This window comes from Otolemur garnettii, unplaced genomic scaffold (assembly GCF_000181295.1).
Source record: "Otolemur garnettii isolate 467f Iridium unplaced genomic scaffold, OtoGar3 scaffold00050, whole genome shotgun sequence".
Taxonomy (NCBI): Eukaryota; Metazoa; Chordata; class Mammalia; order Primates; family Galagidae; genus Otolemur; species Otolemur garnettii.
In genome coordinates this window covers 124,726-141,727 of record NW_003852445.1, presented here as the reverse complement: position 1 = coordinate 141,727, position 17,002 = coordinate 124,726, and the positions used below count along the sequence as shown (strand labels likewise).

General features: G+C 51.5%; 2 protein-coding genes across 2 annotated transcripts in view; one reads left to right on the top strand and one right to left on the bottom strand.

Moving 5' to 3' along the window:
* NUTM1 (NUT midline carcinoma family member 1) overlaps window positions 1-6,051 on the top strand; it is a 10,865-nt gene extending 4,814 nt beyond the window's left edge. The window contains exons 3-7 of the mRNA XM_003791674.3: window positions 754-882; window positions 2,452-2,591; window positions 3,093-3,382; window positions 3,625-3,741; window positions 4,084-6,051. Of these exons, the coding sequence (XP_003791722.1) occupies window positions 754-882; window positions 2,452-2,591; window positions 3,093-3,382; window positions 3,625-3,741; window positions 4,084-6,051 (2,644 nt within the window). The remainder of the gene's footprint in view (window positions 1-753; window positions 883-2,451; window positions 2,592-3,092; window positions 3,383-3,624; window positions 3,742-4,083) is intronic.
* Window positions 6,052-7,425: 1,374 nt separating this feature from the next.
* On the bottom strand, window positions 7,426-16,193 carry LPCAT4 (lysophosphatidylcholine acyltransferase 4). The gene is made up of 14 exons (XM_003791675.3): window positions 16,010-16,193; window positions 14,633-14,775; window positions 14,087-14,307; window positions 13,343-13,455; window positions 13,159-13,219; window positions 12,827-12,885; window positions 12,596-12,630; window positions 12,010-12,064; window positions 11,805-11,887; window positions 11,418-11,543; window positions 10,070-10,202; window positions 8,462-8,560; window positions 7,964-8,120; window positions 7,426-7,751 (listed from the first exon to the last, which is right to left on the bottom strand). The coding sequence occupies exons 1-14, from the start codon at window positions 16,121-16,123 to the stop codon at window positions 7,588-7,590; spliced, it is 1,563 nt and encodes a 520-aa protein (XP_003791723.1). The 5' UTR covers window positions 16,124-16,193; the 3' UTR covers window positions 7,426-7,587.
* Window positions 16,194-17,002: the final 809 nt, after the last annotated feature.

Here is a 17,002-nt window from a genome sequence, read left to right as displayed (position 1 = left end):
AAAAAAAAAAAAAAAAAAAAGGCAGTCTAAAAGAGCAAAGGACTTAGAAGGCCAACACAGCAGTGCAGACCTCTATAACAGGGAAGGTGGTAAAATGAGCAATCCCAGGGATGCTAGGGTGATGCAATTAATATTTATAGCGACCTTCCCCAGGTGATTCTCATGCACAATAAAGTTTTAGGACTCAGGGAAAAAAAACAAAGCCCTTACTTTAGGCCAGGTTCATTATTTCTTCTGGATTAAAAAGGGCTCAGGGGCCTTCTAGAAATATGTATTGGGGGGGTCTAGTATTGGTGTTGGACTGTGAGGGTATCCTGGAAACAAAGACACCAAAAAAACAATAAATGAAAACACCACACCACCTTCAATTAGAGATTAAATGCAAGAGCCTCTGGGCAGGGGTAAGTCTACCTTATAGTGAATCCCATTCATTTAATAACACGAGTGTTATCCTAATGTTTGGCTGAGGATAGCACTGTGAGAATTAGGGGTGGTTGCAGCCCTTGATTTCAAAAGGTGGGGAGAATTATCTGATTTTGTGCGAGATTTGCAACTGTCAGTGAGAAGACAGGCAAGTGTGGTAAATGAATGGATGGGGGGAGGTTGATTCTGGAAGTCTAATCAGAAGGGGACATGACAGAGACTGAGGGGCACATTACAAGTGATGAGGGGCAGGGGTCGAATTCAGGTGGGTGTCAGAACAGGTGGGGGGGCCACACTTTTAGAATGTAACTGACACAATGTGGGTTTTAGCCCAGTGCTTCGTTCCCTGGCCCGACTGAAGCCTACCATGACCCTGGAGGAGGGACTGCCGAGGGCTGTGCAGGAGTGGGAGCGAACCAGCAACTTTGACCGGATGATCTTTTATGAGATGGCAGAAAAGTGAGTCTGATGGACATTCCTGCTCCCGAGAGGGGATGTATGGCTGAGAGCTGTGGGGGCAGTGACACAAGCTGTATTATAAGCTTCTGTCTGGGCTCGGCGCCTATAGCTCAACCGGCTAAGGCGCCAGCCACATACACCTAAGGTGGCGGGTTCGAATCCAGCCCGGACCTGCCAAACAGCAATGACGGCTGCAACCAAAAAATAGCCGGGCGTTGTGGCGGGCACCTGTGGTCCCACTTGGGAGGCGGAGGCAGGAGACTCGCTTGAGCCCAGGAGTTGGAGGTTGCTGTGAGCTGTAATGCCATGGCACTCTACCCAGGGGGACAGCTTGAGGCTCTGTCTCAAAAAAAAAAAAAAAAAAAAAGATATAAGCTTCTGTCTGGATGAGTGAGGGATTACTAAAAGGAATTTAGGAGAAGGGGTGTAGACTAGGATGGGGTCTCCTGGATCCTTTCTGCTGCTTCCACCACCTTGACTTGTGAGTTTTTCTATCTTGTTTCCTCTTGGAAGCTCCTTCCTCTCCAGATCTTCAATCTATGATAGGGGCCTTGATATTGTAGGTCTTAGGAGGGTATTGGAGCCCAGTAGGTGTAGAAATCCCTTGCCGAAGGGATGTAGCAAAAGAAGAGAAAGCTCTACTAGGCAGGTCATTTTCTCACTGACCAGGTAACAAGTGGCTATTGTGGCAGAATTTTAGGATTACCCCTCCTCCTTTGGAAACGGTGCACAGAAAATCCTTTCTTATCTGAGAATGGGACTGGTTCTGGAAGAACCAGGAGGAAGCCAAGGTCCTAAGATGTCCAGAGTGATCTCCTGGCTCTTTTACTATTTTTCTATGATGATGGAAAAATAAAACAAAACTCTGGGGTGGCACCCGTGGCTCAGAGGAATAAGGCATTGGCCCCATATACCAGAGGTGGCAGGTTCAAACCCAGCCCCAGCCAAACACCGCAAAAAAAACCCCAAACAACTCTGAGGAAAATGAACACCCTCTCCCAAGTTTAGCTTCTACTTTCTCCTCCAAAATCTTCTAGGCCCTGCCTCCTAGATTTACCTTTCCAAGGCACCAGGCCCAGCCTCCGGACTGGATCTCTCAGCACTGCCTACGAGCCAGGGCTGCTTCAGGAACTCACTTTATGGTTTAGGCAGGGCAGATGAGGCCTCCAGGGGCCCACTTGTGAGCTCCCACAAGGTGGTTGCTCAGGCTTGACTGAATTCCACAAACCTGTATTAAGTGCTGCTGTATACAATCTGTGAAGTTGGGAGAGACAGGCATGGGAAAGAGGTAAAAGCCAGGGCTCTGTCCTGGAAGAGTTTACAAGCTCTAGGTCATTCTTTTCTTAAGTCTTCCTAAGTGATGACTAGAGGGACCATGTGGTGAACTCTCCAGGTTTCCCAGGAACTGTTATTAGGCTCCCTGTGAGCAGCTCCCTTCTAGGTGACATGACTTGTGCAGGTTGTGGCCAACTGAGAGCACTTCATTTCTTAGCCATGCTTTTCTGCAGCCTGGGGTCCTGGCAGTCCTGGTCCCCTCAGCACTGCCTGTGCCTTCCTCACCCTCTGCAGGTTCATGGAGTTTGAGGCTGAGGAGGAGATGCAGCTTCAGAATTCACAGCTAACCAATGGGTCTCAGGGCCTGTCTCCTGCAGCCTCTTTGAAACTTGATCCTCCAGGGCCCCTGACCCCTGAGGTTTGCCAGCAGTCAGGTAAGGCTAACCAATTCCAACAGGAGCTGTGGGCCAAAGGCTCAAAGGGAGGTGCACAGAAACCAGCCCCAGATTAGGAATGGCATCGCCCTTGGTTCTGCCGCCTTCCCTCCAGAGAGTGGCCTGTGATGTTCTAAACAGACCACCTCACAAGAGGCTGGGTTTTCAGGTTCCCTTTGTCCTGAAAGAGGTATTGATCTTGGACTAGTAAACTCTCACCAAGACTGTCAGTGAGGCACAGAATACCTCATCTCTCTTAGAAATGAGGTCCAGACCAGGGAGTTTCTTAGAATTTTCAGGGTTCTAAGATTCCTCCTATAGTGAATTTCTCTTAGACACTCCAGCTCCTAAATCTCCAAATGATGAGTACTCTTTCAGGTTGGCTTGATCCACCCTGGAACCATTTCTGTGTACCCAGGTTGCTGCCCTTATAAGCAGAGTTGGGAGGTAGAAACCATAGTTGTGGTGCCACTGCCCATGCCCCTCCATCTCTTCCCTTAGTGTACATTCCAAAGAAGGCAGCCTCCAAGGCACGGGCTCCCCGCAGGCGTCAGCGCAAACCCCAGAGGCCTCCAGTTCCTGAGGCCCCCAAGGAGATCCCACCAGAAGCTGTGAAGGAGTATGCTGACATCATGGAAGGGCTGGTGGGGAGTCACTCGGCCACTGGGGAGCCAGAAGGAAAGCAGGAAGAGGAAGAAGAGCAGCAGCAGGAGGAGGAAGGAATGTACCCAGACTCAGGTCTCCTAAGCTACATCGAAGACCTGTGTTCTCAGGAGATCTTTGTCTCCAAGGTAGGCTGGGCCTACATGTCTGGTTTCTAGTAGATATGGGGTGGGCTCCCGGGGGAAGCTATGTGTAATGGATGTGCACACACATGTGCGTGTGTACAGTTTGGTGTTTGTGGTTTATAACAAACAAATTCATGTGGGCTGAATGTGTAGTTGGGAGGGCTCATGGCTACTTCTCTGTGGTGGCTTGTTTCATAGGCTACCTTCCATCGAGGACTCATGTCACTTTTTCTTCTGTTCCCCAGGTGGAGGCCGTCATTCACCCTCAATTTCTGGCAGATCTGCTGTCCCCAGAACAACAGAGGGATCCCTTGGCCTTAATTGAAGAGCTGGAACAAGAAGAAGGACTTACTCTTGCCCAAGTAAGCCTAGGATGGAGGGAATATCGAAATAAGAAGCTCGCATGATTTTATCTAAATCTACACTGTCATGGATGACATGGCTCTAGAAATAAACAGCTTTAGGATTGGGCCTCATGTGCTGAACCAGTAGGTAAGGGGCTATGGAAACAAGAATGAAAGTGTAAAGGCCCAAAGCATAGGAATAAGGCAAGAGAAGGCAGGAGAGAGCTACAGTGTTTTTTATACTGTCATTTAAACCTCTTGCTTGCTTTCCCTGCCTTGCCCAAATACCGTCTCCTTCCACCCAGTCAGCCCCTCTTCTCACAACCATGTATAGAACTGGTATTTATCCTTCTCTTCCAGCTAGTCCAGAAGCGACTCCTGGCCTTGGAAGAGGAGGAGGATGCGGAGGCACCTCCAAGTTGCAGTGGAGCTCAATCCGACTCAAGTCCTTCTGTTTCTGATGAGGACGAAGATGGGGGTGGGCGGCTTCGGCCCTTGCCTGGGCCTCGGGGGCCTGGGGGCACTGTTCGCCTGGGAAAGGCTTCTTCTCTGGGAAAACGGGCAAGAGAAGTGCACAGTGGGCGGGAGCGAGCCCTAGATGGCCCGAGGGGGTTGCGCACAGATGGGAACACTTTGCCACCCCCCAGGAGCTGGGACCTGCCACTAGACCGTGCAACTCCTCAGGGAACTCAGGGACCCTTGGGTATGGAGAGAAGAGGGTCTGGGAAGGTTATAAACCAGATATCTTCATATCAGGATAGTCACCTGGGAGGTGCTGGGTCCCCTGGGCTGTGCCTGGGAGTTGATGGAACTTCGGATGCTCTGCCCCTTTCCTGGCAGGAAGACTCTCAGTGTGAGAGAACTCCCAGCTTGGATGCTGGACTTGCAGAGCCAGCTGGACTGCAAGGACAGGGGCTAGAAAGTCAGGTCCTGGGGCTGCCAACAGGACAAAAGATGGGGGGTCTTGGAGTGCTTCCTCAAGGGCAGGAGCCTTTAGCAGTGCCCCAGGAAGACGGTTCAGGAGCAGCATGGGGAGATGGCAATGGTCTTCCCATGGCTCCAAGTTACAATCAGAACCCTTCCCCTAGAGCAGCTGGGGACAGGGATGGCTCCTCTCTCAGCCCAGAACTTTGGCTGAGCAGTGAGATGGATGGTGTAAACTTGGAATTGCCAATACAGATTGAAGAGGTCCTAGAGAGTTTCCAAGATGGGAAACGTGTAACTGAGCCCGAGGGAGGCTGCCAGGCACTGGGTTCCAGAAATAACATTACTCCAGGTCCTGGAGAAACCATAGCCCCTGGGGATGAGGAGAGCAGCGTGAATTCCTATGGAAGCACAGATGCCATAGCTGCCCTAGAAAAGAGAAACTACTGCACCTTGCCAGGTCCTCAAAGGGCAAACAGCCCAGACCTGAGCCCTAAAGAAAACAGAGAACAAAGTCCTGAGACCTTACGGGATCCCAGTGATCTGTGGGCTAAAGGTTGCTCCCCATTGCTGGAAAGTAGAACTGGGGCCTCCACACTGGGATCTTCTAAAGAAACCCTCCTGCCTCTTGTCCAAGGTGATCTCCTTATCCTGGGGACCCAGGATGGTTCTCCCTTCCCTGAGGCTAGCCAAGAGGCAGAGAGCAGGGGCACCTCCTTTTCTCCTCTGGTGGCAACAGAACACAGCAGCACACTAGATGTTAGAGATGATCGTGGACTCCAGCTAGGGGTCAGCGAGGATACTTGCCTGCCAAATTTTAATTCTTATGACCTTCAAGGAGAGGGCAGGGAGGATGCTGATCTTTCCAAGCCTAAAGATAATGTTCCTTTAGATGGGCGTCAAGAGTCTTATGCACTTGAAACCCCCAAAACAATATCTTCTCACCAGGACCAGGGGAGCACTTTCCCTACACAGGAAACCAAGGATGCCTTAGTTCTGAGAGAAAACCCTCCTGTTAGTGAGATATGTAGCTCAGCAGATGGGGCCAAGGAAGAGGAGAAGCAGGAGGAAGAGGACGAGGAAGATGAGGAACTCTCCAACTTTGCCTACCTCTTGGCATCTAAACTTAGCCTGTCCCCAAAGCAGCTTCCTCTCGGTACCCACCTCCTCTGTCCTGAGGCAAGAGGCCTCAGCCAACCTCCATATCCTGTTGTCAAGTCTGGGAAGCGAGTTCTAGCTAAAGGTCTGGCCCCTGCTGAAAAGAAATCCCACTCAGGAGTTCAACTCGGGGTCTCTGGGGAGAAAACCCTGGCTCTGGGAGTGGTTCGGCCCTCACAGCCTCGTAAAAGGCGGCGTGACAGTTTTGTCACAGGCAGAAGGAAGAAACGACGTCGTAGCCAGTAGGGACAGGATCATCTGACCCTACTTGAGAGTCCCCAAAAGTGGGTGCCCCAAAGCAGATTTCACCCCTGGTGCTCACCAATGGAGAGTCAGCCTCAACCCAATGTTGTTTTGTTGTTCTGCAAAGGTGGTATTTTTGGAGAGGGAGGTCAGACTGGCTAGGATGTGGGTTGTTCCCTTAGTGGGAAATGCGGGGGATGTACCTTTGGAGGGAGTTATATGGGAAAAAACTGAATAAAGATTGTTTTCGTTGGACAGTGCTTTCAATGTGCCTTTTTTTGGTACTCAGCGTCTTTCCTGCAAGATTGTAAGGTACTATAAAGAAAGGAAGTAGGGGTTCTACAAATCCAGATACCTTACCTTATAGCCGTATCTTCACTCCCTGCAACCTCCTCTTGGCAACAGACTGGCTTTCAGGTAGTGATAATTCCCCAGTTGGACGCAGAGAAGTCTCCAATGATCACTGTTCATCCTTCATCACAAGCCTGGGCTTGGTGTTGGGAGGGCTTGCCTGGACATCCTATAATTATTTGCCTCCCTTTAAGTCTACAGATGGAAAGATGCTTTTACCTGTCACATCTGAAAGAAGGATCTAACTTTCTAAATCTAATTAATTTTCCATAATTATGTCTAGACACAGCACTTTTATGGGGCCTTGTTTTCTCTTCCTTGAAAAGAGGCTGGACAAAAAGACCTGAAGTATTCCCAGCTCATCCCAAGGCAGATAGACCCTCCTATATGGGTAGTCTGACTTGCAAGGAAGAAGTCTCTTTGCAAGGAAGAAGTCTCTGTAGAATTATTAAATAGGGGGCGGCGCCTGTGGTTCAGTGAGTAGGGTGCTGGCCCCATATACTGAGGTTGGCAGGTTCAAGCTCGGCCCTGGCCAAACCACAACAAAAAAATAGCCAGGCATTATGGCGAGCACCTATGGTCCCAGCTACTCGGGAGGCTGAGGCAGGAGGGTCGCCTGGGCCCAGGAGTTGGAGGCTGCTGTGAGCTGTGTGACGCTGCCACAGCACTCTACCCAGGGTGATAAAGTGAGACTCTGTCTCTAAAAAAAAAAGAATTATTAAATAGGGAATGGTAGTAAGCTATTTTTTAATCTTGCATGAGGACAGAACAAGAGGGAATGGGCTTAAAAGAGGTTTGTGAAGGAGTCTGCTGAAATGTGCACATACAAGGGATGACAGTACTAGGGGAGGATTTGAAATCTGTGTGATTTCTGCGCAGGAAAGAGCCCTGCCCTCTGGGTGAGGATTCATTCAGCTATGGCCAAGAGGAGTGACCCAGCCCTTCAAGGCTGACCCTTCGGCATCTCCCAATGGGCGTCCTACAACCATTCACCCCTTTGCTTCCCATCTAATGATACCATCAATGTGACTGAGCTTCATTTTTTTTAATAGATATAGATATAGATTTATATTTATATATAAAATAGTTTCTTACAAAAAACACAACCAAACAAAAAATTAAAATCAACTTAACAAAACAGATAATGATAACAAAAGTCAAACAGGAGCAGAGATGGGGTGGAGGTGCTCAGTCGCCCTTCTGCTTGGGCGCTTGCCCAGTCCCGTTGGCCAGGGAAGTGGGGCTGCCTTGGGATGAGGCATTTGGTATCTGGGAGGTGTGTGGGGGGCGCAGGTAGGTGCTGAAGAGCTTCCCATAGAGTGGGTCATGGAGGGAGAAGTTCTGGAACTGACCTGGACAAAGAAGAATAAAATGGAAAAGAATGAAAAGACCAAAGAATGAGGGGAAGAAAATGCTCCCGTTCTTTTCTCAGAAATGATCTACCCTGGCCCTCTAATCTATTAACTTCCCAAGTCCAGTTTTACATCCTCTCTCCCTGTCCAGCCTGCTCCTCCCAGCCTACTGCCCTGAGTGCCTATGCGGGGCTGAGAAGACAGTGACTCACAGAGGGAGAGGCCTTGGCTGGGTCCGGCCTGGCATAGCTCAGCATGCAAAGTGGTGGCAGCCGGGTGGGGAGAACCCAGCAGCAGGTGCAGGATGGTGCTGAAGCCGTCTTTGTACAGCAGGCGGCCGGGCCCCTCTGTGTGCTCTTCAGCAAACAGCTTGGGAGAGAAAGGGATGATAGTCAAGTTCTCTTCTCATGCCAATGCCTCACACTGCCTTGCAGGTTGGCTTGATAAGCTCTTCCTCTTCCACAAGTGCTGTGCACAGGTCTTTCCTGACCCTCAGGGTCTTTTCTGCAGGAAAACTGTAGACTTTATAGCTTTTGCCCTCTTCCTGTTCCCAGCTAGGTCCCAAGAGATATTCCAAATCTTCAGCTTTAGACAGTGTGTCAAGGGGTTAGATACTAAGCACCTACTATCTAGAAGATGCTGAAATAGCACACCCCACAAACCTGATGTGAGGTGAACAAAATCACCAGATGCCCCCTACCCCACAGTACCTCAAAGGCCAGGCGAGTCAGCTCCTTGAGGCTCCTGCCCCCATCCAGAGCTGCTAGTGCAAGGGCTACATCTCGGAAGTCCACCATACCCTCGGCATCCTGGAAAGTGAAGAAACCAGGGCAGTGTGGGGACCTTGCATCTTCTCTTCTGCTCTAAGGGTTTTGCCTCTCCCCTCTTCAAAGCAGGCATGAGGATAATCCCTGTGACTGCCTCCCTCAGAATTGTGAGCCCCAAACTCTCTAGGAGCCTTTGGAATTTCTCTCAAGTCATAGGGTTTCTCAAACTATACCAAGTCACCTGGTGACAAAGACTTCCCATAAAGGGACTTCCTAGGAATGTTTGGGAATACCTTAGGAATGAAATTACCATCAAGTTTCTGACATGTCAAAGGAGGGCATTCCAGGCCCCCAACCTGGACAGACTGGTTCCCTCCGCTGACTCAGCCTATGTGGCAGAACTAGTCCAACAGATTAAAGGGGGGGCCACTGGCATAATTTCTTACAGAAAGGCCCAGGAGGATGCCTGCAGCAACAGCGCTATGGAAGACCATGGATTTGGATTTTTGTTTCTGCTCTGCTACAAGCTAATGGGGGAATGCTCTTTTTGGGGATAGCCTGCCTCAGTCTACAGAGTCTATGCACATGGTCACTTCCTGTCCCTTCAGAGGCTTTTGAGAGGCACAGTCTGCATCTCAGATCAAAAAATGCTCCTTGGAACCACTGCTAGTTATTTACAAACACAAGAATCTTCTAGATTATAATTTGACAAGGAAACTTGGTTAAATCCCAGGAAATACATGGTTTGCCAAGATGCTTTAAGAAGCTCAGGAATCTTCACAGAAGCCACAAGGATATTTAAAATAGTCTGCCCAAGTATTAAAAATACTTCTGGGTCTCAAACTCTCAACTGTCTAACCTGCCCAGTGTTTTTTTCTTCATGTCATCTTCTCCCCCTAACCTTCATGACTCTGCTTCTGAGACCTTCCCCCAGTGCCCCTCAAGGTCTTATGATTTCCCATTTTTGCCAATCTCTTCAGTGGCTTCAGAAATGTATAGACTTAACTGATTCATTGTTTCTTTTTCTTTTTTTTTTTGAGACAGAGCCTCAAGCTGTTACCCTGGGTAGAGTGCTATGGCATCACAGCTCACAGCAACCTCCAACTCCTGGGCTCAAGCGAGTCTCCTGCCTCTACCTCCCAAGTAGCTGGGACTACAGGCGCCCGCCACAACACCCGGCTATTTTTTGGTTGCAACCGTCATTGTTGTTTGGAGGGCCTGGGCTGGATTCGAACCCGCCAGCTCAGGAGTATGTGGCTGGAGCCTTAGTCGTTTGAGCCACAGGCACCGAGCCTGATTCATTGTTTCTTGCTTGTTTTTCCTCACAAGGATTAAAACATTGCTCTTCAATGCACTGGATACTTGACAAAAAGATGAATCCTCCTATGAATCTCAGATGCCATCTGACAAGAGCTATTAAGAGCGCCTACGCAGACTCCAAACTGACCACCCAATGTCAGTGATATGGATACTAGGATATGGTCCTTAAGTCCTGAGCATGTCAGCCTAGAAGGCAAGCCTGGGTTCTGACCTGTGTTCCAGCTCCTTTACCTGCTGGAAGTAGCTAAAGGCACCAGCCACTGTTTGAGGATCAGAGAGCTGTAGCTGCCTGGCAAACTCTTCCTGGCTGATCATTCGACTCCGGCCTGGCTCAGCCCCAGCGTCCACACAGCCAGGGGATAGCCTACAATGGAAATGTTGAAGGCAGAGAGCTGTCTCAGTTTCCTCCTAGACACACCAACTAGCAGGACGTTGGCCCCAGTATTGAGTTTTCCCAGCACAGGGTCACCTACTGTTTTTCCTCTTTTTTTTTTTTTTTTTAAGACAGAGTCTGACTCTGTCCCCCTGGGGTAGAGTGCCGTGGTGTCATAGCTCACAGCAATCTCAAACTCTTGGCTTAAGAGATCCTCTTGCCTCAGCCTCCCAAGTAACTGGGATTATAGGTGCCTGCTACAACGCCTGGCTAGTTTTTCTATTTTTAGTAGAGATGAGGTCTTGCTCTTGCTCAGCCTGGTCTTGAACTCATGAGCTCAAGCAATCTACCTGTCTCAGCCTCCCAAAGGGCTAGGATTACAAACGTGAGCCACCATGCCTGGCCCAGCTGCTATTTTTCTAAGGTATATTGACTCACAGGCCCTTGAGAGTCCATCTTACTTTTTCATGTTTATTACATGTGCTTGTTTCCTTTTCCCCCTTCCTCTTATTTACTCCATTAACTTTTCTTTTTTTCCGAGACAGTCTCATTTTGTTGCCCTCAGTAGAGTGCCGTGGCGTCACAGCTCACAGCAACCTCAAGCTCTTGGGTTTAAGCAATTCTTTTGACCCAGTCTCCCAAGTAGCTGGGACTACAGGTGCCCAGCACAAGGCCCACCTATTTTTTTTGTTGTTGTTACAATTGTCATTGTTGTTTAGCAGGCCTGGGCTGGGTTCGAACCTGCCTGCTTCTGTATGTGGTCGGCTCCCTAAGCACTGAGCAATGGTTGCCGAGCCACTCCATTAACTTTTCTTTTTTTTGAGACAGAGCCTCAAGCTGTCACCCTGGGTAGAGTGTCATAGCATCACAGCTCACAGTAACCTCCAACTCCTGGATTTAAGCGATTCTCTTGCCTCAGCCTCCCAAGTAGCTGGGACTACAAGCATATACCACAATACCCGGTGATTTTTTGATTGTAGTTTTCATTGTTGTTTGGCAGGCCTAGGTTGGATTTGAACCCGCCAGCTCTAGTGTATGTGGCTGGTGCCTTAGCTGCTTGAACTACAGGCGCCAAGCCCAACTTTTCTTAAAGTTCCTATTTTTTCTTTTTAAAGATTTCCCTTGCTCTTTCCCATTTTTTCCCTTTCTTCTTGTGCTTTCTCACTCTGTGACAGTGCTCGTACCCTCATTGTCAAAGCCACTTACCCAGCCTTACGAAGCACCTTTCCCAGTTCCCAGAGCTGTGGCTCCAATGCCACCTTCAGCCGGCCCACCACAATCACAGGCAAACTCCCTACAAATTCACATTCAGTGGCTGGAATGCCCAGGGCCCTACAGAAGGAAGAGGGATGGAATAGAGGGGGCAAGAAACAGAAGAAACTTCTGAGGGTTCATTACTGACTCTGGTTGACTGAGTAGGGAGAGTCCCTCAGGCCCCTTTAACTTTCTCTCCACAGTCACAGCTGTCCATGTTCACAGCTTTCCACTGCCAGCTTCCCTATCTTTGCCTTAAAACCTTGCCCTTTCCTCCCCCCCACCTTGTGGTTTCCTTGCCCTGTATCTGCTCCAGGAAATACTTTGTGGGAAACTCACTGTGCCATGACTCTCTGGACATTGTTAGCATAGAGGGTGGGGTCCCTGCTCTCCTCAGTGCTGGGGTGATACACAGGGAGGAACTGAAACAGATACAGTTCTTGTCAGGACTTCAAAGTAAGGAGTGACCCATTCCATCTTCCTTCTCCAAGGCTTTCGGGGTCCGAGATGTTCATTTTCCCATCCCATTCATGGGGGGTCCTACCTCCACATCCACAACGCTGCAGGGCTGAGAAGCTGTGAGCCAGAGGACTTTGAGTCTAGGAGAAGAGAAATATTGGTGCTCACCAATCTCTAACTAGGGGCTTCTCCCGCCCTGAGGTGGGGAGAGGAAAAGTCCTGCCTGTTGATACACAAATGGACTTCTAGTCGTAGAGTCAGCTGGGAGACTTGAGGGAAGGGCCAGAAAGGTGGCTGAGAAAGAGAGCAGAGCTGCAGAGACATGTCAGAGGAAAAACTGAAAGCGACTAGAGGTCTGAGTAACAGAAGGAAAAGGGAAGAGGCATGTCTGATGGATCTTAAAAAGGGACAAGAAAGGAAGAATCACAGAGACATAGGAAAGTGCAGACGAGCCATAATCCCAGCAGGAATGACTTAGGTGAAAGGACTGAAAGCACCACCCTGTTATATGGAGAGAGCAGAGGGAAAGGGGCTTTTCCTTCTCTAGAGTTCTCTCAGTCTTGGGATGAAAAAGGCCCATTCACCTTTTCAATTCTGGAGATTGAAGGATGGGCCAGGAATTGCCTAAGGGACCTGCATTCCACCCTCACCCCGGGAATACCAGAACTCACACTCCAGGGCCCCTCCACGCCCAGCTAGTGGTGTCCTATGAGAGAAACAGAGGAGAGGGTAGAAGAGCATACTTTTATTTCCAGTCTTTGGAACTGGCCAGTTATCTTTGAGGAGAGGCCCTGACCCCGCTCCCAGATGCACATCCCATTATAACACCCACAGTTTTCACTTATTTCCATTTAGGGTGGATTCATGCTTTCCCCTCCCCCCCTTTTTGGATCAAGACTCACCAGACTGTTGGGGTAGCGGATGAGGACAGGCTGCACAGGCACCCCTGCGATGAAGGCTCCTAAATCCCATTTCCACCCCCACCCCCAGGCAGAGGTTAGTACATGGAGGTAGCTGGAAGGCATGAATATGGGGGTCTGGCCAGTTTTCAGATGAGATGGGGTCTTGCTCCATTCAGTGATCATTTTCCCTCTGGCTCCTTGACTTGTCAGCCTCAGCTAGGAAGTTCCCCATCCCTCCCCACTCTTCCACTTATTGGGTTATTTCGGAGTCCCTGCCCTGAACCTGCCACCGCTTTTTCCCACACCCTACCACCCACTATCCCTTTATTCACCTGGTTTGAACTTAAGCAAAGCCTTCTTGTTGGAACAGGTGCCCTCAGGAAAGAACAGTACCTGGGGGGAATAAAAGAAAAGAGCAGAAAAAGGTGGAGAAGGCTGAAGGAAAGGAGAGCGGAATGGAAAGCCTCTTTAGGAGGACATAAAAGGTGAGGAGAAGGTCTCAAAGCCCTTACCCACCTGGGGCCACTTGCCTCTTGAGGTGGCCCGCCTTCGGACCTCCTCCACCACTCTGCGCCGAGACGCTGGGTCATGCCGGGATACTAGGATGGCTTGGTTGAATCGAAGAAGAGCTGGGGGTGGGAAGGATAAAAGGAGGAGTCATTTGGTTTCCACCCAGGGGCATAAACATCTGCAGCCTCCATTTCCCAACAGTATGAGATAATTCTCAGTTATCTCTTTTTTTGTTTTGTTTTGAGACAGTCTCACTTTTGTTGGCCCTTGGTAGAGCACTGTGGCATCATAGCTTGCAGCAACCTCAAACTCTTGGGCTCAAGCGATCCTCTTGCCTCAGTTTTTCATTTTTTTAAGTAGAGACAGGGTTCTCACTTTTGCTCAGGCTGGTCTTGAACTTGTGAGCTCAAGTGATCCACCTACCTTGGCCTCCCAAAGTGCTAGGATTACAGGCATGAGCCACCGTGCCTAGCCTTCAGTTATCTTTGTCCTGGGAACAATTCCTTTGTCGAGTGTAGTCCTTTTAGAAAACTGATCAGAGCTCCCTCCAACACCTTCTCTACACCCCAGCCCTCAGAATCTCAGAAATTGGGTTGACAATAGTATTAACTGATATTTCACTTGCCAATCCCTTTTAACTTCTCCCCCGCCCCCACCTGAGGCCCGTTCTTCTCTCCAGTGTCTCCAATTCCTGACTTTTTTGGCCAAGAGTTGTCATCCTTCCCCTTTACCCCTGTTGAACTCTCTCACCTCCAATGACAGGCACAGAAAGGTTCTCAGCTCGAGACACAACCTTGGGCAGGTCACAGGGCAGCAGAACAATGGGGTCAAAGAAAGTGGAGTGGGGGGCAGCAACAAGGACAGGGGCTTGAAGGCGAGAGGCCCGCTGGCCGCGAACGCGAATCCGGAGGAAGCCCAGCAGGAAAAAGAGCAGGCGGCTCAGGCCCAGCACCCCATTGTGGCACACAGTCCTGGCAGGGCAAAGCTGAGTATCAGTGGAGGCAGCAGTTCTGACCCTTGCTCACCCCCTAGATTTAGGCACCAGGAAAGTAGGACACCCCTCTTTTACCCTCAAATAGGACTTGGCCAAGGGCTGAAGTCTCTGGCCACTTTGGGACTTATCAGGGCACATTAGATGAAGTTGAGAGCCTGGGTACCAGATCTGAATCTGGCTGACTCATCCCACCTACTCTGGTTGGTTTGGGTAAAACCCTCCCTCCTCTTCTTCTCAAAAGGGGAGCAGAATATACAGTAGGGAATAGAAGTAGGGTCTCTGGGGGCTCATCTCCCACTTACTTCCTCCATCCTGTAATTGGCTCCTGAAGCTGCTCCTCAGTAAGACCAGCCACTTGCAGCCAGGCAAAGGGCCAGAGGAGAAAGAGGACGATAAAGGCCAAAAGCACTCGGATGGGGGCCAGCAATGCCCCTAGGAGGCAGAACTGCAGAAGGCGGGAGAAAATGCCACTTCAGGGCTGGGAGATGCTCCTTCCACAGCACCTCCTACAATGATGGACCCAGGAGCAGAAGACCATCATTCTTTGCAGGTGATAGGTGATGTGGGAACAAGAGAGGAGACTGGGACCCAAGGTGGGGTGATGATACCAAGGAGGGCAAGAGAATAAAAGAATCAAGGGCCTCATTTTCTGTCTCTCAGTTGGTCCCCACCCCATCTATAAAACTTAATGCCATAAAACACATCTAGCACTTAGAGGATTTAATGAGATAACCAGTGTGAAAGTGCTCGGCAATGCACTTGATACGGAGTAGGCTAGAGATAGGTCCGCCTCCCCCACATCCTATTCCATAAATAGCTCTATGTACAACAGAAAACCAGGTGTACAGTTCTTTCTACTTTGGGCCATGGAGGCAGAGGTTGGAAACACTGAGAGGTCCACTTTTCAGGCCCAGGGTCAGCTTTCTGCCCAACAGGAATCCCACAGTACTGGGGGATGGGGAAGAGAAGCGCTCAGCCCTACTCCGTGGGTAGGGGTTGCCAGGAGCCAGGGTGACTCCATAAGCTGCCTTGGGGAGGGAGCAGGTAAACAAACCTAGCCCCTGGAGCCCGTCTCAGAGGAGTGGATGACAGCAGAAACCTTGGACACTCCCTCTCCACACCACCCCCCAGTTCCCCTAGGCCCTCACTTCCTGTAGCCAACCCCCTTTCTATCCTCCCTGCCCCCTCCCAGAGGTGCTGCAGTGCGGGGTGGGGGGAATAGGAAGAAGGGGTGTTGGAAGGGCACAGGGACGCACGCTTCAGGCCCATAAAAGTCTTCCCTCTAAGTCAGAGCTCCCCCCCACCCGCCCCCAGAAGCACTCAGCACGTCCCTGCCCCCATCCCGCCTTCCTGTAGCCAACTCCATCCTAGCATCAGCCTCCGCAGAATGTAATCCGCATTGCCCGAGGCCCTCCATCTCTCCTGCCCCTTGGTCTCTTGCAGTCCTCCATCCCCACCTACTCAGTTCTTCCACATCTTCGAGCTTGTCTACTGTTCAAGCCCGAGTCCTCTTCAGGACTCCTAGCCCGCCCCCGGCCGCCCCCACGTGCGCATCCCCGCACTCCTGCTCCGCAAGCCTCTCAGCCAAGTCCTTCCTATGGATCCCTATGCCAGGGCTATAAAAGGCCCAATTTTCAACCCCCCACGCGTCCTCCCGACGCTCACTGCCCACCCCTTACCTTAACCCTCTGGAGGCGGGAGAGATGTAACTCATGCACGAAAGGGTTCGGGGGTGCTGGGGGACCGGGGGTGGGGTCGAGGGGGGCCCAGTCCCCCGGACTCCCCTGGCTCATGGCGGGAGAAGCTGGGAGGGTGGGCGCCCGGGCCCCGGCCCCGGCCCCCGATCCGCAGAGCCGCTGCAGCAGCAGCGACGGCGGTGCTCTGGCCACGGCCCCGCCCGGTGCGGCCGCCCAGGGGCGGGGAGCTGGCGGCGCGGCCCAGCCCGCCCGCGTTGTCAGGGTGCCGGCCGCGGGGCGGGGCTTCCAGCGCCCCGGCACCCGTGTTTTTCGGCTCTCGAGCCCGCAGCCCCTCCGGCCATTGTCCCGCGGCGGCCGATCTGGCTGACCTGGGGCCTCAGCCCTCCAGTCGTTACTCTCTGAAGATCCGGCCGCCGCCTCCTCCCCCGGCTTCGAGCCGGAGGCGGGAGTGGGGCCGCAAGGTGGGCGCCCGGGCTCCCGGCCCCGGCGCCGAGGTCACTCGGATAGCGCAGATCGGGGTGGAGCCTTCGGGCTGGTGGGAATGGAGGGCCGGGTGGACCCTACGCGGAAGCTGGCAGCTCCGGGATAAGGCGGGGCCCGGCTCTCATTGCGGGTTCCCAGGCCCCATCCGCCCTTCCTCGCAGCCCGACCACCTTCCCTTCCCGGTCCGGGGGACGCCATCGCACTAGGGCTGGAGGTTCTCGCGCCCTCTGGCGGCCGGCTGGCGCATCACACACCGTGCTGCATCACGTCCCGCCTGCGCTGGGCAGGGCGGGATGTGAAGGTGCCCGAATACCTCGGAACGGTGGGTGCTGCCGACCAGGCTTGGCTGGGAGAGGCAGTGGGTCGGCGCCTCTCCCCTTCTCTCTCTCAACGCAGGGCACAGTAATCCCCGTCACCCACAGGCTCCAGACTACCCTAGAAAACTCTTTTAACTGTTCAGCTTCCTGGTGGTCAGGCCATGGTGTGATCAGG

Bases quoted from the DNA above. Each gene is read 5' to 3' on its own strand.
- LPCAT4 (XM_003791675.3), bottom strand. From the start codon at position 16,123: ATGAGCCAGGGGAGTCCGGGGGACTGGGCCCCCCTCGACCCCACCCCC. The intron at 13,456-14,086 runs GTGAGAGAGTTC...TCCCACCCCCAG, and splicing joins TTCTGTGCCTGTCATTGGAG to CTCTTCTTCGATTCAACCAA. The intron at 11,888-12,009 runs GTAGGACCCCCC...TATCTGTTTCAG, and splicing joins GCAGCGTTGTGGATGTGGAG to TTCCTCCCTGTGTATCACCC.